The 22,873-nt window shown below is 39.7% G+C and overlaps 5 protein-coding genes and 2 non-coding genes across 7 annotated transcripts; 5 read left to right on the top strand and 2 right to left on the bottom strand.

The window, feature by feature from the left end:
* Positions 1-3,307: 3,307 nt before the first annotated feature.
* Positions 3,308-3,919, top strand: HG535_0H04370 (uncharacterized protein; the record flags this gene model as incomplete). The annotated part of the gene is made up of 1 exon (XM_037290940.1): positions 3,308-3,919. One exon carries the CDS (start codon positions 3,308-3,310, stop codon positions 3,917-3,919), a length of 612 nt encoding a protein of 203 aa, XP_037146835.1.
* A 1,805-nt stretch (positions 3,920-5,724) lies between these two features.
* Positions 5,725-7,515, top strand: HG535_0H04360 (uncharacterized protein; the record flags this gene model as incomplete). Its single annotated transcript, XM_037290939.1, has 1 exon — positions 5,725-7,515. The coding sequence occupies one exon, from the start codon at positions 5,725-5,727 to the stop codon at positions 7,513-7,515; it is 1,791 nt and encodes a 596-aa protein (XP_037146834.1).
* A 1,295-nt stretch (positions 7,516-8,810) lies between these two features.
* HG535_0Htrna8N lies at positions 8,811-8,883 on the top strand. The gene has a single exon. It is a non-coding gene; the product is annotated as a tRNA-Asn (tRNA).
* A 1,203-nt stretch (positions 8,884-10,086) lies between these two features.
* On the bottom strand, positions 10,087-12,360 carry HG535_0H04350 (uncharacterized protein; the record flags this gene model as incomplete). Its single annotated transcript, XM_037290938.1, has 1 exon — positions 10,087-12,360. The coding sequence occupies one exon, from the start codon at positions 12,358-12,360 to the stop codon at positions 10,087-10,089; it is 2,274 nt and encodes a 757-aa protein (XP_037146833.1).
* Positions 12,361-15,301: 2,941 nt separating this feature from the next.
* Positions 15,302-16,942, top strand: BSC6 (Bsc6p; the record flags this gene model as incomplete). Its single annotated transcript, XM_037290937.1, has 1 exon — positions 15,302-16,942. The coding sequence occupies one exon, from the start codon at positions 15,302-15,304 to the stop codon at positions 16,940-16,942; it is 1,641 nt and encodes a 546-aa protein (XP_037146832.1).
* A 1,051-nt stretch (positions 16,943-17,993) lies between these two features.
* Positions 17,994-19,676, bottom strand: HG535_0H04330 (nucleobase cation symporter-1 family protein; the record flags this gene model as incomplete). Its single annotated transcript, XM_037290936.1, has 1 exon — positions 17,994-19,676. One exon carries the CDS (start codon positions 19,674-19,676, stop codon positions 17,994-17,996), a length of 1,683 nt encoding a protein of 560 aa, XP_037146831.1.
* Positions 19,677-22,491: 2,815 nt separating this feature from the next.
* Positions 22,492-22,562, top strand: HG535_0Htrna15G. Its single transcript has one exon. It is a non-coding gene; the product is annotated as a tRNA-Gly (tRNA).
* Positions 22,563-22,873: the final 311 nt, after the last annotated feature.

The raw sequence follows: 22,873 nt of genomic DNA, 5'->3' as shown, positions 1-22,873 counted from the left end.
ACCCCTACACCGCACCCCTACACCGCACCCCTACACCGCACCCCTACACCGCACCCCTACACCGCACCCCTACACCGCACCCCTACACCGCACCCCTACACCGCACCCCTACACCGCACCCCTACACCGCACCCCTACACCGCACCCCTACACCGCACCCCTACACCGCACCCCTACACCGCACCCCTACACCGCACCCCTACACCGCACCCCTACACCGCACCCCTACACCGCACCCCTACACCGCACCCCTACACCGCACCCCTACACCGCACCCCTACACCGCACCCCTACACCGCACCCCTACACCGCACCCCTACACCGCACCCCTACACCGCTCCCCTACACCGCTCCCCTACACCGCTCCCCTACACCGCTCCCCTACACCGCTCCCCTACACCGCTCCCCTACACCGCTCCCCTACACCGCTCCCCTACACCGCTCCCCTACACCGCTCCCCTCCCTCTTCCATTTTTCATCTTCTATTTCTTTTCTATTTCATACACCCCTACACTCTCACATCTCTCATTCATTTCACATTCTTTTTTTCGCTCTTTTCTTTTTTTACTTTACACACCCTACTCTCACATCTTCCTCCACCCTTCCATTTTTTCTTCACTTCCATTTCTCATTTCACACGACTCCACATTCCTTCATTTCCACTTCACTCTCTCCTTTCACTCCACCACCACTACCACCTCACTTTCACACCTTTCCCCCTCTCTTTTCTTTTTTCATCACATCACTCATTCCCATTTCCCATTTCCTCACCATCTTCAACCATACATCACATTTCATTCACTCTTTTTCTCGACTTCCCTTTCCACTTTTCTTTTTTTCCATCATTCACTCCTCTACACCATTCTCCAACCATACTACTCCCATACTCCACACCCCTACCACTTTCTCCTTCACTTCCCATTTCCTCAACACTCTTTTTCACATTTCCACTCTCACTTCCCCACTCCCCAACTACAACACACTCTCAGACTCCTTTTCTTCACCCTTTACTACTACACTACTACACAACTACACAACGACATTTCACTTTCTCATCTTCTCTTTCTTTCTTCTTTCTACTTCCCCTCCTACTTTCATCACCACTTCACCATCCCTCTCCCCTCACTCCACTTACACATCACTTCTTTCACCTCTTCATCCCACTTCCATCCCTCATTCATACACTTTCACATCCTCTTCATTCATCTCACATTCACCCCCAAACACTTCTTCATCTCTTCACCTCATTCTACCTCTACCATACACCACGCTTCTTTTTTCTTTTTCCCTTTTCCCTTCTCTTTCTTCCATCCGCTCCTCTACTTCAACATTCCCCACCATCTCCATTCATACACTCATACATTCATACATTTCCTTTCTTCACTTCACTTCCCTCCCATCCCCTCATTCCACTCAAACCACATTTCCATTCTCCATCACTTTCTCTCAACCACTCACTCAACTCTCAACTCCTTTCTCTCTCTACTCACCACTTCATTCCTCTTTTCTTTTTCTTCTTTCTTTCCCACTTCTCACTCTCATTCACTCTTCACTTCCACAACTCATCCTACCTTCATCTCATTCTTTTCATCACACTCACATCTCCTCACTCCCTCCTTTCACTCTCATCTTCTCTACTCTTCAACCACCACACATCTTTTTCATCTTTTCATCTTTTCTTTTTTCTCTTTCATTTCTACTCTCACTTCATTCCTCACTCCACTCAACCACTCTCTCTTCCCACCTTCCCTCATTCCCACACCAACATCCAAACTTTTCATCTCTTCCACGCTACCAACCATCCATTTCCATTCACACATCTACTCAACTTCTCTACCCTACTTCACTACACACTCTTTTTATTTACTCTCTTCATCTCTTTCATTCGAACTTCCTTTTACCTCTCTACTCCTATTTCACTACACACTCATTCATTCTACTCTCTCTTTTCACTCTCACTTTTCGTTTTCACATCTACATACACCATTCATACCACACTTCTCATACATTCATCTTTTCTATTCCATCTTTTCATCACCTCATTTTACACATCTACTCCTTTTTTACTACTCAACTCCCGACATTTACTCTTTCTCCTCACTCCCTTTTCACTTTCAACTACATCTTTTTTCTTCACTCTCTCATTCTTTCATCCTTTCTTTTCTACTCTACTCCACTACACTCCTCATCTTTCATACATTTTCACTTTTACATTTCATTTTTTCTTTCTTTTTACATACACCCTACTCTACTACATACTTCCATCCATTTCACTCCACTCCATTACACTCCCCTACACCTTTCCCCTACCGAACTCATTTCATCCTCACTTTTCTATCATACTACTCTCTTTTTCTTTATTTCATTTTTTCCTCATTCTACTCTTACACCTCTCCTACCAACTTCATTCCCCTACACCTTTCCCCTATCGAACCCATTTCATCTTCACTTTTCTACCATACTACTCTCTCCCATTTCCCTTCATTCATTCCCCTACACCTTTCCCCTACCACTCTCATTTCATCTCCACTCTTTTCATCTCCGCACTTTCCTCCCCTCGATCACACACTTTCATCTTCACCTTTTCACTTTTCTACCATACTACTCTCATTCTTTTCCTTCTTTTCCATTTCTTTCCTTTCCCTTTCTACTACTCTTCGCATCTTCATAACACTCCCCACCAAACTCTTTTCCTCTTTCATTCACTTCAACTTCTTTCTCCTTCCATTCACTTCAACTCTCATTCACTCTCCATCTTTTCATCTCTATTCATACATACTCAACTTTCTTTTCTTTTCACTCCAACTCCATCTCATCTCCCTCTTCATCACCACTCTTTTCTCAACCATTCACTCTACTCTCACACTTCCTCTTCTTTTCTTCTTTCTCACACCCTCTCCTTTCTCTACTCTACTCCCCTACCATCTCTTTCCTTTTTTCTCTATTTCTACTACTCTTTCTTACTTTCTACTCCCATCCACTCCATTTCACTCTTCACATCAACTTCCAACCCTTTTCATCTTCTCATACACTTCTTTTTCTCTTTTACTACTTTTCTTCCACTCTACTCCACTACTCATTCCCTTTCCTATTTCTTTTCCACTTTTTTCTCCTACCTCACCACAAACTCAACTGGATTCTTTTCCATTTCACATACACTCCTTTTCCCTCTATCAACCACTCACTCATACTTCTTTTCCCTTCACTTCAACTTTCATTCCCTAACACTTTCATCATCTCATCCCTCAACTTTCCTATTCCTCTCCTACACTTCCTTTTTTCCACTCAACTACTCATCTCATCCCTCATGATTCATTTCACACCTACATCACGCTCTACCCACGTCTCTCCTCTTCTCCTTCTTTCCTTTCTCCTCTTCTCCTCAACTCTTCTTCTCTACTCGAACACACATTCTCTTTTCACCTCCCCTCATCCTTCACTTTCACCTCTTTCTATTCATTCCATTCCATTTTACCTCTCATTCACACTCCATTTTCTTTTTCTCCTCAATTCTTTCCTTCTACTCAACTACTCATCACATCTTTCACATATCTCTTTCCACTTCACTCTTTTCATCATTCCATTCACCCCTACTCTACTTCTTCACTCACTCCCTTTTCCTACTTCTTTCTCCTTTTTTTCTCCTACTCTTTTCATCTTTTCACCCAACCATTCCCTTCACATTCTCTTTTTCCCATCCACTCCACACTCTTTCATCTTTTCAACTTTACATCTTCACTTTTCCTCATTTCTACCACTCTCATCACTTCTTCTTTCTACTCCATCTTTCATCACCTCGATCTACTCAACTACTCATCCTCATTCCCTTTTCCATTCCTCCTCTCCTACTTCACTACCCACTTCCTACTCCCTCACTCCCTCACTTCCTTTCCTTTTCTCTACTCTACTCTACTACTAACTCTTCCATTTCTCTCTACTTTCATTCTCTTTTACAACTCCAAAACGCTCTCATCCTAACCATCTTTTCACATTTTCCGCTTTTCTACTCCATCACTTCTTTCAACTTTCTCTTTCCCATACCCGACATTTACTTTTTTTAACTTCACCATTTCCCTTCTCCCTTTCTTCTCTTCATTTCCTCTTCATTACTCACTCACTTTCCATTTCCCTTCTCCCTTTCTTTTCAACTCTACTTCACTACCCCTACACTTCCCAACTTCCCAACTTCCTCATTTCTCTTCACTCTCACTCTCATTCCATCTTCCTTTCACTTTCTCTTTTACTTCCCCGTCTTTTCACTTCAACTCACCAACTCTCAACCACTCATCTTCACATTCCCTTTCTTTCTCTTACTATACTTCATCATTTACTCTCACATTCTTTTCCCCTTCTAGATCTACTCTATTTCATCGCCCACTTTTTTCCCTCCTACTCTTTTTCCTATTTTCATCTTCTTCGACTCTATCTAACATTCTTTTCCCCTTCTACATCCACTTTACATCACACCTACTCACTTCCTTACTCCTTCACTTTTCCTTTTCTGACACTTCCATTTTCCATCCAACTTTTCCATTTTTTACATTCTCAACTTCCCATTTCTTCCCCATTTTTTCCACTCTTCTTTTTACTCCTTCACTTCAACTCACCGACTCTCGCACACTTCATTCATTCTCATCTCTTCTCTTACTTCCCCTTCTATTCTACTCTACCACTTTCGCTTCTCTACTACACTTTCCACTCCATTTCATCATTCCCATTCTTTTTTTCTACATCCAACTTTTCCATTTTTTACACTCTCAACTTTCCATTTCTTCCCCATTTTTCCCACTCTATCCATTACTCTTTCACTTTATTCATTCTCATCTCTTCTCTTACTTCCCTTTCTATTCTATTCTACTCTACTACTCTCCTCCCCACACTTTCATTTAACTTCCGCCTTTTTCACTTCCACTATTACGCAAACATCAACTTCATGAGGTCATCAGCTAAACGAACAAATCTCCCAGTGGTTACACATATCTTCTATAGAAGTTTTTTTAAGAAATTTTTGTGCCAAATTATTGAGCGGCGTCAGTCACACTGTGGGTAATCTATAGGTTACCACTATGCATGCACGGAAAAAGAACCTCTATTGCAACAAGAAGCAAGTTTCGAAGGAGTGCACCTATGACAGAAGTGCACATATGATATTTTTTGTATCGACGAAAGTCGCTGATTCAATTTGAGTAGAAGTTTTGATTAGTGTTAACTAAAAGTGAGTTGAGATTCCTCGGTAAGAATTTATTTTCAACCTTGGACTATTGCTCAAGAACAATTTGGTTCAAGTGTTTCGTGACGTTAATCGAAATTCTCGATTCTGCTAGTTCAGAAGAAATGGCTGCAGGAATGCAGCATTCCTGGAAACTACTTTTTTGAAGTGCAGATAGGGCCTGCATCCGTCCAAAATAAAAAAGAAATTACATCAGACACAGGCTCAATACGGTTGAAAAAGAGTTTTAGTTGATATTTCGGCAAACGACCAATGGCTATCCACTTTATTTCACCTTTACTAAAACCAGAGAGGTTATTTGATATTTGTGAAGCCCAATAATATCTAAGAAGCAGGCATCGAAAGTCGGCACCTCTTTTAACCACTAAAGTATTATGACAGCATTGTTTTGTTAAATTCAAATGTAACAAGAAGCATCATCCGAAGGTATAAATTTGAGTTAAGCACCAAGAGTGTCGTCTTTCTTCTTATGGAACCATAATACGTATCGAGAAATGCTTGAAGAGAAGGCTTTTACAATATATCAGCAAGTACACGGGAAAGCGGATAGCTGCTTGGATGCCCAAGAAAGCGATGTAACTCAAGAATCAGAGAATTTCAAAAAAGTGGAATTCATCAGAATTAAGGAGCTGGAACTAATTTATGCTAATTTTGATTGTGTATGGTTCAAATGTGCTCTGTTATCTACTACTTTTCTTTGCGGAATGGGGTTGAATCTTGATTGGGCTACAAGATCCGTTTATACAGGTTATGCCACTGGTTCATTCTCACAACATTCGTTATTATCGGCAGTTCAAGTTGTGAATCAAGTAGTTGCTTCCATTTCCCAAATCATCTTTGCCCGTTTATCGGACCACTATGGCAGATTGAACGTGTTATTGTTATGCATTTGTTTTCATTTTATGGGTACTATAATTGAAAGTCAGGCATATGGCACAGGAACATATGCTGCAGGGTCTATCTTTTGGTACGCAGGGTTCAGTGGAATCACAATCCAATTCATATTGTTGATGTCGGATTTTTCTTCTTTGAAATGGCGATTAATTTTTCAGTATACTCCTTCCCTTCCTTATGTTATTATTCCTTGGATTGTAGGAAGTATTGTGAAAGCCGCAAATCCAATGACGAGGTGGTCCTGGGATATTGCAATGTGGTCTTTTATTTTTCCCTTGTCTTCTCTTCCTTTAGTATGCCTTTTGTTTTATGTTCGTTGGAAAACATCAAATACACAGGAATGGAAAGCATTAACACGCGGGTCTGGAGTAAAAAAAGGTTTACTTCAGAGAATAAATCATACTTTTTGGTATATTGATACAATTGGATTGATTTTAATCACAGCATCTTTGGCTTGCATTCTTGTCCCGTTAACATTGGCAGGCGGAACATCTCAAAAGTGGCGTGATGGATGGATTATTGCTGTATTGGTTGTTGGTGGTACGTTGTTGCCTACTTTTTTTGTTTGGGAGGCACGGTGGGCTATAAACCCAATACTTTCGGTTAAGCAAGCAAAAGATAGAGGAATCTGGGCACCATTTTGCTCTTCAATTTTCAGTTCGATGATTTACCTCCTTGCTATTGATTTCTTGTATCCAGTTCTTTTTGTTGCCATGAATCAAAGCTCTACTTATTCCAGCATGATACTTTTGATGCCGAATTTCACAGGAGTTCTTCTTTCACCGCTGGTGGCTTATGGTTTAGCAAAAATAAGAAGAACGAAACCATTCGCGATTGTTGGCACTATGGTGTATACAGTTAGTGCCGGTCTTTTTTATAAGTATAGAGGTGGAGCAGGCGCAAGTGGAGGAGTAATTGCTGCATGCCTTGTGCTAGGAGCGGGAAGTAATCTATTAAACTTCACGCTGATAGTTTCAATTCATGCACTATCGAGCCATGACCAGATGGCCACTCTCACAGCAATTTATTTGTCGCTCGCCAGTGTAGGAAGCGCAATTGGTGCTGCTATAAGTGGCTCTCTTTGGACGCAAAAAATGTATCAGAGAATTTTAGAAGGCATGAAAGATCCCCAGCTTGCCTTAGCCGCCTTCTCTGACCCTTACGCATTTATTGAGTCATATTCATGGGGAAGTGCTGAAAGAACCGCACTGGTGGAAGCATACAAATATATTCAAAGGATGATAATGACTGTTGCTCTAGCTTTAACAGTGCCCTTCTTCTTTAGCGTCTTCTTCTGTAAAGACAGATATTTAACTTCGAATCTTAGTGGAGATGAAATGTTATCCGATGATGAGATAGCAAAGAAAAGTGATGATCCAATTTTAGATTGAGCTTTGCGTACTCTACATCTCAGAGGCAAGCAAAAAGAAGACAATGAAAACAGTATAAAAGAGATCGGGATTTGAGTATAACTATTTTTTGTAATAAATATAATTCTTAACGATAAGCGACTTTTGACAGAGATTTTGTTTTAGGCTTAAAAAGAGCTTTTAACGAACATTATGGGTTCATACTCATACTCGAATTGCCCCTCGAAAATATCTATCTAGACTCCGAGATGTTTATGTTCCTGACAAATTCTCAAGTACAAAGCAACAACAGAAAAGATATGACGACAAACTTAAATAATGGACTTCAGTTATATGCATTAAACCAACATCAGTAATTAACACTGTTGTTAGCGCGAGTTTGACATATCAATTATTTTTGATAGGATTTCTTGCAAAATGAAATATAGGTGTACGCTAGATGGCTTTAAACGATAAAAAATGAACTCGGAATATATAATATTGTCTAAACATAGATCGATATTGTGAGAAAAATTAGATATATGAAATAGGTGACTTATGAGAATTGGAAACAAGACAATTAGCGTACACAACAAATAAAATGAAGTAAGATGAGGCCCTAATAGACCATCAATCGATTATGGAAAGATATCCGATGATAAACTATTGCGAAACGTTCACAATTCATGTTGAAATATAGATCGATATTGTGACAAGAGTTGGATATAAAATATCAGCGACCTATGAGAATTGGAAACTAGACAATTAGCACACATGAGAAAAGAAATGAAGTCTGATGAAGCCCCAACAGAGTATCAATCGACATGGAAAGATGTCGGATGATAATCTATCGCGAGACGTTCACAATTCAGCAATCTGACTACGAAGGAGTCTAAGCATGGAATAAGATATAACGGTTGTACTTTCGATTCTATGGGACAGAAAAGGGTGTGATGACGATGAAAATTCTTCACTCGTCGTCCTCTCTTATGGTTCAATAGGTGCGAAATGTTAGGTATAAATACTGACGTATTTTCCAGATATTAATCCAAGTTCAATTAGTTTTATCTCAATTCATGATATAGGAAACCAAGGAATTATATATCTCTATGATTGAATATCATAGTATTATCATCAATGTCAAACCAAGTTACTATCGACAACGCCGAAGAAAACATTCTTTCCAAATAGCTGCATTCCTATGTGCATGTCAGATAGAACGAAGTCCGAAGAAATACTTCTTAAGTGAGCATTGGACCTTCAGATCAGGTGAAGAATCCAACAAATCTATACGTAGAGAATGAGCCTTTTCCCTTTTTTTTTCTGACAAGAATTGAGAATCCATGGCCAAGCTGGTTAAGACGTGCGATTGTTAATCACATGATCGTGAGTTCAATCCTCACTGGAACACGAGAACCCAAATAATGTTTTTGTATTCAGTGTTTCGATAACACCTATGTATTGAGGAATACATCGAATTTTTTTTGGCACTCACGCACGGTACATGTCTAGACGATAGTACTTGTATAGACCTATCGGTCTCACGAAATCTACGCGAATAAAAATCAGCAGTATATGTAGAAAAGAGCTATCTAGGGAACATGTTCACACCTTAATTCTTTCCCTTTTATTTGAACCGCTGTCACTACTGTGTACCTGACAGTAATGATATTACGGAGAACAAAAAACTATTGGATCGCTATAGGGTGCTAGAAACTCGAACCTTTCCATTTCTAATGTCAAGAATTCTGTAGATGCTCAAATGCCTTCTATGCGTGCGAAGAGCAACTCAAGGCCGAATTTGCCTGCTTGCCTGATTTCCTATGATTTGTTTGCCCTCTCAACATGTCCTTCCAACATTTATGTTTTCTGAGACTGTTCATTCCGATGCTGGGAGCGAAGCATTGCATGGGTGAATGTTGCCGCTGGTCTGTGGTGGAGAAGGTTGAATTGCAGAGGTTATATCAGACTATATGAGTTTACATGAGGGTAATTCAGAATTCTGTCCTTATGATGATATTGATGATCCCAATGAATTGTAGAAGTTTCTAAAGGACACATTTGTGTAAGAAACCAGCAGCTTAGAAGGTGTTGAAGAAATTCAGGCTGAGACCATTGAAAAGCACATGCTATTGCTCTGCCTTTGATCAACCTACTAGTAGTGACTTCAGAGTCTGTGGGTTCAAAAAACATGTTTTTGGCTATTCTGTTTGCTCTATCTTATGGCCCATTTTTCAATTGCATAATATAATTAACACAGTGTTGATTCATTCATTCAGGAGACTACTTAGAATTGAGTATAATATTACCAGAAACATACTTATAATAAATGTCAAGCTCGTCTAATTTTCACCTCACTCTTTGATACCAGAGAATTGGTGAATTTTTCCAACGTTATTATGTGCCGTGATATTAAACTAATGGAACGAAGAGCTATTATAATGAGTAAAGTCGGATTTCGCATCTAACTATAATATACCTTTTTGAAAATAAAAATACTAAAATACATTCATCCAGTCGCTCTTGATCATGGTGATCCCCTGATAAAAATCGAAAAAAGGAACCTTTTAGAGGAAGAGCCTTCAAAAGATGTACATTCTAGGTTTAGTGGACTCAGTTTAGCCATATTATACCCATAAATCCAAATATCGCCCTCCATTTCATACACTCAACCAGTGCTGCACCAGCTTCCGATTGAATCATAGGAGATTGGCTGGAAGAGTATGAAGAGATCATCGAACGGTCTGGTTCCCTGCATGCGCCATTTGCACACGTGGTAGCTTCAGATGTTCTAGGCTTGATAGTAATTGTGGCGTCGTCTGAAACCGTAGTTGGTGCGCTGGTAACTATGTTAGATTTACTGGTTACTATGCTGGTAGAAGTCTCAGATTCAGTTGTTACGGTAATGACAGTAGTTACTGGATGGCACCCGCTTTCATCGCACAAAGTGACTGTAGATGTAACTGTGGATGGAGCATATGTGGCAATAGTTGTATGACAAGTCTTTTCCTCGCAAAATGTGGCGGTAGTTGTTATTGGTGATACAATAGAAAGAACATAACACCCATTATTATCACAGGATGTTATCCCGCCTACAGAAGCAGAAGATGGTTTAGTCTCAGTAAAACTGGAGAGGCTCTCCTTGAAACTGGTGGTCGAGGATAACTTTCCACTAGGTTTTGTTGCATCTACGGTGCTGACATTAAATTGAGAATAGCTAGCAGATACCGTATTGCTCTTAATTGTAACACAATTAAATCCTGGTACACATGACGTAGCGGTAGCGTCTGTGCTATTCAAAGTTAGAATCGTCGCTCTTTGTATCTCACTTTGACTGATTTCACTAGAGTGACTAGAATGACTTGCCTTGTCAACAAGATTACTTGTGTTGTAAAACGGTTTTGAAGTCCTCAATGCTGCAGAAGATATTGTACTTGAAATTGATAAGTCAATTTTACTCGTGCTGCTCGAAGGTATATTGGAGATAATACTCGTGCTCCTCGAAGGGATATTGGAGATAATACTCGTGCTCCTCGAAGTGATATTGGAGATAATACTCGTGCTCTTCGAAGTGATATTGGAGATAATACTCGTGCTCTTCGAAGGTATATTGGAGATAATACTCGTGCTACTTCCAGTGACAATGTTTGTGGTGAGTGAGATATTTGAGCCAGCTGTACTGGTAATATATTGGCTTCCGGAAAAGCTAATAAAGCTGTTACTAGTTATTTGGTTAGAAGTGCTACTAGCAAGGCTCGAAGATGAAACATCTGAGCCGATATCGATGCTGTAGCTCCTACTTGTAGTACCTGAACTAGGAGTACTACTTACACTAGACGAAGTCAGCGTGGAGCTGGAGATCACTGATCTTAAGGTACTCGTACTGTGGCTTACTGGTGTTCTGTAGTCAATAAAATTGGCGTCATCAAAGTAGTTGTAAGAGATGATATAACCGCTAGCAACATAAAATCCTGCTGGATCAAATTGTGTACCAATCACAAATCTGGTCTCCGCACCATTTAGGCTACAGGTCAATATACCAGTAGATTGATCGTAGTGCAACCTAGGTGCATCATTCGCAATGGTTAGATGATTTGCTCCTGTGTAGCCTTCCAACTTTATTGGTTCACCAGAACCCGCTCCCTCGGCATATCGGATCTGGAGAGCACCACCTTCTAATGATATCTTGGGTCCTTCAAAGCTTTCGGCTTCATTCAAAACTAATATACTGTAAGACCGTCCATGGATAGTTCCAGAGCCCGAAAAATTATCTGCTATATGGTAGACAGAGTTTCCCCATAGATAAATATCACCGTCTAGCTGAGAACCAGTATTGGCTCTACGTGTCAATTTCTGCGTATTATTACTGTACAGGTTAGTTCCACTTATATTGAAGGTTCCCCTGTTTGTGAACGGGCCAAAGGTTGCCCTACCGAGACTTTCGTGTGGAAAGTTCAAACTTATACTACCAGTATTTACAAAGTTGTTAGCTTTGAACTCCACTGTGCTTGGACTGTCCTCGTTTGTGTTCTTGATATCAATGGTGCCACTAACATCCAATGTGCTACCAGAAACAGTGACGTATAGATCTTCCACGTTGGAAGTATCATTTCCGATTTCCAGACTACCTCTAACAATGAGCCCAGAACTAAATTCATACGAGTTACCATCTAATAATTTTAATGTGGCGCCTTCTGCGATCTCAACTGTACTGGTTGCTATTTGGTTGCCATACAAGGTGGTATCGGCTGTAATAGTTGCTGGTACAGGATTGGCTGCAGTCATGGATGCAGATGTTGTGACATTACTAAAAGAACTCCCAAAGACGCTATTGGCAACTAAAAACAGTGTTAACGCCGCCTTTGTGTTCATGAAGCGAAGGAACATTGTTTAGTTTTAATTTTCTCGAGAATGGACCCTAAGTTGGAATGGAACGCCCGGAACTTTCTGACATTTTATAGCAGATAGTAAAACCCAAATTAGATAGCTAATTCGTTTTTTAAAAAGAAGTGGAAGAATCCACACCAGCAAGGTTATCAGAAGCCGATACCCGTACGGTGATTTGGTAGAACCTTGATCCAAGAAGCACTACCTTGAACTATAATCTCCTTTTGTCATTAATATTGCAAACCGCCCTATTTGGCGATAGAGCTCGAGCAAATCTTGAGATGTATTAATTCTCTTCTTAGCGTCGGCAATCGTTTTCCCAGCTTTATTTTATGATTCAAAAGCCAAGAAGCACCTTCGGGTTACTATTGTTGTGCTGAAAAAGGAGATCCGTTTTCGAACCTTTCTTTCCCCTTTCTTTTTTAGGAAGGTGTTGCTACCCGTTGGAAACAAGGATCTACAAAAGGAAAGATAGTGTAATATTTGGTTTATCTACACTGAAGCGTGCGACCACAAAACATTGGTTGCATCACAATGTCAATAGATTAACTTCAAGTGACTTAGACTATCGACAAATAGTTTCTAGTGATCGATTTAAAGAAAGGGACCTGTATTTCTAATCGTTTGAATAATTTAAATTTGGCTTTCAGAGACACATAATAATAACCAAATTTTGAGATAAAACTTTTAAACTTCGTAGTTCGATAGTAGATAAAGATTATAGCCGTGACGGAACCTTGTCGTACAACCCCAGAGCAAGATGAATACGTGCGAGGATCTCAAGCAAAATAATGAGTGTACCAACTCGGTAACAGAAACTACGAGATTGTATCTATAAGAAGTCTTGATGCATACAATACAAGGCTTTACGATATTCTGAGCAACTAAGAAATTTTTTGATTTGCCACCTTGCAGGTGTACTTGTCAGAAAAAAACAACTTTTAGAATCGGCTACTAACACCCCTTTTGAGGACTCAATGCATGAACTATGTCTCTAAATGATTCTTAGATTTTGATATTAGAGTTTTTCGGTGGGTTTCCAATAGTACTCAGAAAGTGTGTCCTATGGGAGGAAACGAAAAAAGAAACGTAGGTGAGCAAACAGAGAAACAAAATACCATCAATAAGGTGGGCACACAGAGCTGATAGAAATCCACATGTTATAGTATTATTGTGGCATCACAATACAGCATGAAAATGCTATGTTCAGCTTCGTGTAGCTGTGCATCCTGGAATATGGGTACACTTAAGTACATGTTAAAATGCAGGGACAAGCATACAAAAAAGGTTTGCCATTAAGTATGGCAGATCCGTTGCTATTCCCCAATGAAAGTCAAGATCGTATTAACATCTTACCCTAGGAGAAAAGCAGTACAATTGAGAAAGTCTGGTCCATTCAGGCTTCAAGCAAGTGCATAGTGCCTTCATTAAAAGGACTTTGCCCTCACAAGGATGCAATACCAAGGCAAAGTAGTATTAACGCCTGATTCGGCCTTCCTTTCTATATATCGTGCTAAACACCGGAATTCTGTTTGTCCCGAATAATAATGCAAGGCTTCTTTTGAGGAGTGTTCAAACACAACTTGCACATTTAAAAGATACGCTAAGAATCATGTAAAGTCTTTCAAGTTTTTATGCTTGCTTTTTAAAATTTCATACACAAAGCAATCAGCATAGCCGTTAGATATTGTTTAAAAATTATCACAGATCATGCTATGAATGTAGTGTTTTTATTTGGCGATGTTTTAATGACGTGCGAGACGCGACGTTTCGCACGTATTTCTTATAAAAGTCCGAAAAACAGTCAAGAGCCAAATCACGCCCAAATTTGTAAAGGAAGTTTACTCTACAGATTTCATATTCGAATTTTATAAATGGGCCCTATAGAGCTTGATTAGCTCCCTGAAGATATGTCCCATTTTTCCGGCAAGAATTGCTAGCTTTATCAGTGTGACAACGTCTTGCTCCGATATTCAGATAATATAGGCCACAAATACAAGCTTTCCGAAATTTGAGATCATCCGCAACGTTCCGCTTTTCCTGTGTTTACATTATATTCAAGCACCCTTGTCTATAATGATAGCGACTCCTTGCAGCGGCGCTCTACGTCAGAATTAAATAATCATTATTTCGGAAGTCTTGAATGACAGAAAGACGGATTGATACAAATACTATTACGGAAGCAAAATTAAGTTGTACAATTGACTTGTACATGTATCCAACCATGTAAAAACTCTTAAGGTCAGGCTTGGTAATTACATGCCTCTTGAAAAGTCAAAATACTGGCAGCCCTGTATTTTGTTCCTTGCAATTCAAGTTCCGTGCTGTGTGTCTTGTAGTACTACAAAGCTGATAAAAATGATTCCAAAGGATCAATGCTCTCTTTAAAACTAAGATTCAATTTCCCACACTGGAAAAATTGAAATTGAAGACGCGACTCTTCATTTTCTAGCAATAACTATTTGCATCTTTGAGTACACAGTACACGCTCATTTGCGAAACTAACGGAGTTAGACCTATATTCCAACAGTTGAAATATAATAGCCAAATAACGCAGGTATACAGTTGCATAACATACCCATTTGACACATACTGAGTAATGAAGCTTCGTACCTCAGAATGTACGTTACAGTGCGTGCAGGGGTTAGCAACAGCAAACTGCCAAATGTTCAACTCTGGTGTTATTAAGAATGTGGGATACGAGTATTATCCCATAGTTTCATCAGAAATTTTGCATTCAATCTACACAGGATTTTGCTCCTCATCTTAATTATGCAGTACTGACAGTTTAGTGCTGAGTCGGCCAGCTATATAGCGCTACGAATGAAGACCAGTCACGTTGCCGTACGATTGCTTTAAATCAACTCAATGGATAGGCTCCATCATACCCATCCATTCTTGAGTAGTGATTTTCTCCATCTCAAATATCTCCATTAGGCTAATGCTAAAGTTCTTGTTGCTTGTTGTTACGAGAAATGGATTTTTAGGTTGCTCGACGGATTGTGAAGTGTCCCCGCAGTTTTTTTTTCGGCAGTTTCTTTTCCGCTTTAAGCAGAACACCGTTCTTTGCTGCCGAACTAAGGACCTCAGATCTTCATATATTTACAGACTTCCTTTCATTCAAGACAATATCTATTTCTGCAAAACACAGAATCTTGGAACAGATATCGTTTTGATGGGTCCTTATCGCGGTGATAGAAAGGGTGATACTTCCATAGAATTAGAAAACCTACTGGAGCAGGACGACAGCCTCTGCCCAGACTCACCAGATGAAGTTGGATACAAGGGACTTGTCGAAGACATACAGTGGAAGGGCAATGAGATAAAGCTATATCCACTGAACTATCAAACAGTCGGGATTGTCAGATTGCAAATGGCAGCAACGTTAGTGATGTTTCTTGTCTTTGGTTTGAATGACCAGACAACTGGATCACTTATTCCCACTCTTACAGAACGATACCAGATATCAAAAGTCGTCGTCTCCAATATATTCATAACTCAGGTATTGGGCTACATGTTGGCCTCACTAATGAATGAGAAGATACATGTCAGGTGGGGAATGAGGGGTGCAATGACTTTGGCCGTCAGCTTGTGTGTAGTTTTTTTTGGTATTTTATCTCTGCGACCATCTTCGTTTATCGTTTACGTCGTTTGCTACCTTCCCTTAGGATTCAGCATAGGCATATTGGACTCCACAGGTAACGTTTTGATGGGCAATTTGGAAATCCACAAAAATGAATGGATGGGAGTCACACATGGTTTGTACGGTGCAGCGTCTATGGTTACTCCTCCAATCGTTTCTCATTTTGTGAAATATGGAAACTGGTCAAATTTTTTCTATATTCCTTTAGTTGTCTCATTGGTTGGCCTTCTACTTGTATTGCCAGCATTTCGATTTGAAACGTCCGCCAAGTATGAATATATCTGCAATGTTCAACAAAAAGAGGACGATGACATTCTGCAAGAAGATCTTGGATCAGGGTTTATGGCATTACTCAAAACCCCCGGAGTGTTCATGTACGCAATGTATTTGTTTGTTTACTTAGGTGCGGAAATCTCAACAGGAACGTGGTTGTTTTCCTACCTGCTCGCAACAAAATCAGATGACAGGATTTTGATGTCGTATGTTACCTCCTCATATTGGACTGGGCTTACTTTTGGCAGATTCTGTTTGGGATTCGTCACAAAACGGAAATTTCCAAATGAATTTCGAGCAAGCTATGCTTACGGTCTACTGACTTTTTTTTTCTACACACTACTTGTCCTAGTGTGTCTAATTAATACAAATGACAAGTGGTATATCGCATTACTTTTTTTCGTATTGTTCTTTTGTGGTGTATTTATTGGACCTTTGTTTCCAAATGCTAGTGTCGTTGCGTTGCAAGTGCTACCAAAAAAGTTACATATTGGCGGTGTTGGTCTCGCAGTAGCAATTGGCGGTAGTGGGAATGCCTTGCTTCCTTACCTGGTAGGTATAACACTGCACCTGGCAGGTATGCAGTTTTTCCCCATTTTATGCTGGTCGATGGTAGCGGGATTCAATTTGATTTGGTGCCTGTATCCAAGATTTCTTCCAGTGTGAATTTGCCTTTAATTTGCTCGTCCACTAGACATTGTTTTTGTTACGTTCACCTTAGAAAAGGAAGAATAGAAACAAATCATTCAAGAAACGACTTAAATGTTTCAAGGCGTACAATTCAAGCATAACTCTCAAATTGGGCGCACTTTAGGACTTGGTTGTTGAACGGAGTATTTTCTTTGTTAGCCTTTTTGATCATAAATGTGTATGAATGCTCACACTCAAAAATCGGGTGATGGCTCATTTCTGTAAACTAAGCTTCCTATCTGAACCTCGGAGCAGTGCAAGATTTCGGCTCTCAAATCTGAGCTATTTGATGATAATAGATCATTTCTAAGAGCTATAGTTGTAATATATTCTGACGAGATTAGAAGATACCATCATTCATCACTCAAAAACAATTTTATATATTCGTAGAGAGAGAAGTACTTATCCGTGTGTATTTTAAACGTGATTAATTGTTTTGCTTTTTAAAACACTGCAATCAGCTTTAACTCGTTATCAGTTAGTCAAAACTCGGATGTTAAAACTTTCAATGAAATAAGATTTGCTGCCACTATTGATGAAATAGATATTCATAGGTAAGTATAAAAAAGAGGTACTAAAGAGATGATCTAATAAAGTCATAGACGGAACTTTGGCAAAGACATAGCCAAAGAAATTAAGTCAGGTGAAAGCATTAGAGACTATCATTCGATTCTGGAAAAACGTCTGGTGATGTTAGGAGATCGCGGATTTATGTTTAGTGGTCACTTCTTTACTTCATCCAACCCTCTTTGATTGCTGATGTACATTTTTTGAGGAGGGCATGTGACACAAGTTTTAGGTGTGGCGGCGATCAAAAGAATATTAAGTGGTAAAGATTAAAGAAAACATATACATTGGGTCAACGCCCTCCAACTTTTCCCACCAAATGAACAAAAATTAAAAACCATATAACCGTTAGCCGGCCATTTTAAAATTAGAGGTATGCTAAATACGTAGCTATACAGAGGACTTACGAGGATCAAAAAAGGAACATGAAAAGCCATAAAGGAATATCTTTCAATTTTGCTTAATACGGTTCATAATCTTCTGGATAATCTTTATACTCGGTGTCATCACAATAGACCGGAACCTGACTCAGTGCGGCTCTATTGGGGAATAGTTTCCATAACGTGACGTAGACAACACCTGGGGCAAGTACTCCGTAAAAATAACCGAGAGCGTAAAGGTGGTTTACTCCTTCGGGCATACTGTAGCTGCTGGAAACACTAGGTAGCAGACCAGGTAATAGAGGAACCCAGCCAATGGTAAAGGCCACAAAAGCACACCAATTAATGCCGAGTTTACCATATCTGTAAATGCCTTTGGGTTTGTACATTTCCCAAACATTGTATTTGCACTTGTGGATAAAGAAGAAGTCGCATATCAAGATTCCGGTAATAGGCCCCAGCCAAATTGTGTAACCCGACATGAAAGACAGGAATGACTGGCCACTTTCCATAATTTTCCATGGCACCAAAGCATAAGATCCAATGACAGCGGTAATGATTTGACCTCGTCTTATATTGATATACTTAGGCCACAATGAATTCATATCATTAGCTGCTGCAACAGAATTACCTGCGATGTTGACCCCTATTTGAGCTATCAGCCAAGCAACAGCACAGAAGAATGCTGCTGCCCTTCCACCAGAAGAAGTCCACTGGTTGACTAGAAGCATTGGAGACCACATCATAGTCCCATACAAAACCCTGCTTGCTCTCGCTGTAACAACTCCAAGGAAAGTCATTAAACATGCCATACAAGGCATGACAAAAACTGTTATGTATTGAGAGGAATTTCGCTTGGCATATCTTGTGAAGTCGGGACTGTTTACACCCATAGTTGCCCAAGTGCCGATGTTTGAATAAAGCCCTGAGAGAAACAACCACGATCTGTTGGATCCCGATGCAGTGGCTGTATCGTCGATCCAAAGTGCATCATACATACCTTGATTTTTAACAGCTTGAATGCACCAGCCCATAATACCGAAAGCCACAATGGGCGTGACGATTGTCTTTAACGTAAAAAAGTGCTTTAATTTATGCATTGGTACAAAGAAAAAAGGAATGACCACAACAAAGTAAATGAAAAAGCAGATCATCATTTGTGTGCTCGTATCGGAACTTTCAGGTAATTGGTTTCTCATAGTTCTGAAGCTGGGCCAAATCGCAACCGTCATCGCATATATGCAACTTGCACCATTATAAGCTTGAATCGCGTACCAAAAAATCGAGACGATCATTCTCATGACAATAATCAATTTACTCAAATGCCATCCGAATACGGCCCTAGACTGTATAGCAAACCCAATTCTATATTTCGATCCAACCAACCCGTTAGCAACGATAGGTAGAGATGTTATAAACTGTGCAATTGTAACACATGCGATAGCCATCTTCCACGATAAACCTACCTCCATCAATGAAGATGCAGATTCAAACATCGAAAGGGAAAAATCGTCAGATATCCAGTACATTGCAAAATTATGCGTTCCCCAAGTTCGCCTCGAAGGTGGCACTGGATCCAAATCTGCATTGGAACGCCTTGAATTAACAGCTCCACCAAGTTGGAGACTTCGCATGATTTTTTCACATTTCGTTGAGTCATAGCGTCCGGTGCGGTAGGACTCCGTATCAGAAACGTCATTTTCGCTTGTCAAGACGACTTTAATTTGCTGTTTCGCGCCCATATCAGTGTTTAATGTTGACATTGGTCCTGATTACCTGATTGTGACAAATTTTAGAACTGTCGTCCTCATCTCCCCATTGATCTTTTCTGAGTTACAGTGATTCTCATGGTTCATTATATATCCTTTAATTTTGATATCTTAATGACAAAGGTTCAACCTATACATCTACGCAAGTCTGTATTTGCGAGTATCAATCACATTTTCATTATCGCATTCCCAAGAATATCCCAGATTCTGGACCGAACCCCTCCATACTCGACAGGAAAAAATGTAATGAGCTTAATGTGTCTACCCGAGGTTGCTGAGATTTTCAAATAATATCGGATATTTTTCTTCCGAGGCGGAGAGATTGCCGAATAGTAGCAGTCCGATTTGCCAAGGAATCTCGGCTATCGAGAGTCTATCCGATATCTTGGCAATCTGAGTCGAAGGAAGATCACAATACCGAGAACTGGATACCGCATGCTTATCATGAGTGATAAGGTCTCAGATGTTCATTTACTATAGTTCACCATGGCGCAAAATGAGGGATCGAATGAATAACAAATTTGCGTTTAGATACATATAAAATGTTCATTCAACATCTTTTAGTGTATATAAGAAATATAACAGAGAGGAACCTCATCAAAAAATTCTAATAGGAGTCACGTTCGACATGTCACCACAAGTTAATACCGTCAAAGAAGACCCATATTATTCATTTCCCAGAGATTTAAAAGGATATGGAGAACATCCTCCTAATTTTGACTGGCCAAATAAACCAAAGATAATAGTGAACTTCGTTGTGAACTATGAGGAGGGAGCAGAGATGTCGATTGTGAATGGAGACGCATCCTCAGAACAGTACATATGGGAGTTACCTTATGTTCCCCACATGGGCGTTCGTTCGTATGACTGCGAGTCAGACTTTGAATACGGTTCTAGAGTTGGAATATGGCGTATTTTGAGGGCATTCAAAAAGTATGATTGGAAATTTACCACTTTTGGAGTTGGTAAAGCATTTGAGCTCTTCCCAGACGCTGCTCAGGCTTTCGCCGAGAACGGGCACGAGATTGCTTCACATTGTTATAGATGGTACGATTATTCCAAATTGACTGCCCAAGAAGAAAAAGAACTTATCCACAAAAACTTGCAATGCTTTCAAAAAATTTTTGGTGATTATCCTAAGGGGTGGTATTATGCGAGATTGTCACAACATTCTTACAGATTGGTTTACGATGTCTATAAGGAATTGGGTGCTGATCTTTTGTGGATGGGGGACTCGTATTGCGATGATCTTCCTTACTACAAGCCCGTTCCAAATACAGATGATGCCCTTTTAATGATTCCCTATTCGTATGATAATAATGATGCTCGATTCCATATGCCGACAGGCTGGTCTTCGAGTGAAGACTTCTTCATTCAGCTCAAGAATTCCTTTGATTGCTTGTATGAGGAGGGAGAGGAACTCGGAACGCCAAAAATAATGACAGTAGCATTGCATACCAGAGTTATAGCAAAGCCTGGAAGAATGCCAGCTCTGCTCAAATTCATGTCGTACGTCCAGAGCAAAGAAAATGATGTCTGGGTAGCTACAAGAGAGGAAATAGCTCAACACTTCAAAGTTGTAAATCCTTATAAACCTTCGGCAACTCAATAGTGTATATAAATTTCGGCAAACCTTTTCAGCTGACGAAAAAATGTGACGACAACAGAACAGATCTCCTTATCACGCAGGATTAGGTGCTACGTAATATTTAAGGGTTATGCATTTTTGAAATGAATGTTGATAATTACGCATGAGAAAACGACATTCTGAGTGTTTAAATAGGTATTGATATTGGCGTATATACATGAGATTGACTGAGAAGGCGTGGTTCTCATTGAGAAAGGAAAAAAAATAATGTCAGAAGAAGTCCTTCTGAAATATTGACCCGCTTGATAGACTCATCAGCTGATAATCAATCGATATGGGTAATAGTATATTGCTAGACGTTTACAGAAATCTGACTACGATATACTCTATTGCATGGAATGAGAAATAGTAGCTCTGGTAGTGTTCCTATGAGTTAGGAAATGGTGTGATGACGGTGACAATTATTCACTCGTCATCCTCTCTTGTGGTTCGATAGGTGCAGAATGTTAGGTATGAATACTGAAATTATTTGGAAAGAAGTGCTTCTTCGGAGTTATCGATAGTAACTTGGTTAGACATTGATGATGATATTATGATATTCAATTATAGAGATATATAAATCCTTGGTTTCCTATATCATGAAGTGAAATAAAGCTAATTGCATTTAGATTAGTATCTGAAAAATACGTCAGTATTTATACCTAACATTTGCGCCTATTGAACCATAAGAGAGGACGACGGGTGAAGAATTGTCACCGTCATCACACCATTTCTAGTCCCATAGAATCCACAGTACTACTGTTATTTCTTGTTCCATGCCATAGACTCCTTCGTAGTCAGATTCCTGAATTGTAAACGTCTCGCGATGGATTATCATCTGATATCTTTCCAGCATCGATTGATATTCTGTTAGGGTTTCATCTGGCTTCGTTTATTTTGTTTTACAGACCATTTGTCTTGTTTCTGATTCTTATAATTCATCTCTTTAATATTTCTTACAATATCGATTTATATTTCAACAATATCGATTTATATTTTAACATCAAGCTTCACAATACTGTTTTCAATGTGTAACCAAGCAAGCTACTGTCAACAACTCCGAAGGTAACCCCACTCCAAATTCTTGATTTTTTCTTGTCATTTGTGTTCAGAAGGAAAGGGGCATGATCTTTAAGATAGAGTAAGAATGATGATTCCAACTCATTCCATTAATATTATCATGCGCAAGTGGTTTAGTGGTAAAATCCAACGTTGCCATCGTTGGGCCCCCGGTTCGATTCCGGGCTTGCGCAGTTACTTTTTTAAATCATCCCGAGCGGATGAATGAACATCTTTACTGAATCTCTAACGACTCTGGAACATTGTTATGCCTCATTAAATCAGTTCAGTTTTGTGCAGTTGGTGCTTCATGGTTTCGCTGTTTTTTTTATCTACGTTTGCAATGTCTATTCATTTTTAAAGATATTGCCAATATGAATAAGCAGACAAAACTGCCAGATGTGCTATATGATTGCGCAGTCACAAGAAACAGATATGAGTGACCTGCGTAGCAGGAAAATCGAGAGCCATCTTAAATAGAGTTAAAATGCGAAGCCTTCTGATT

This window comes from Zygotorulaspora mrakii, chromosome 8 (assembly GCF_013402915.1).
Source record: "Zygotorulaspora mrakii chromosome 8, complete sequence".
Taxonomy (NCBI): Eukaryota; Fungi; Ascomycota; class Saccharomycetes; order Saccharomycetales; family Saccharomycetaceae; genus Zygotorulaspora; species Zygotorulaspora mrakii.
The sequence above is the reverse complement of the archived record's forward strand: the minus strand, read 5'-3'. Positions and strand labels throughout refer to the sequence as shown.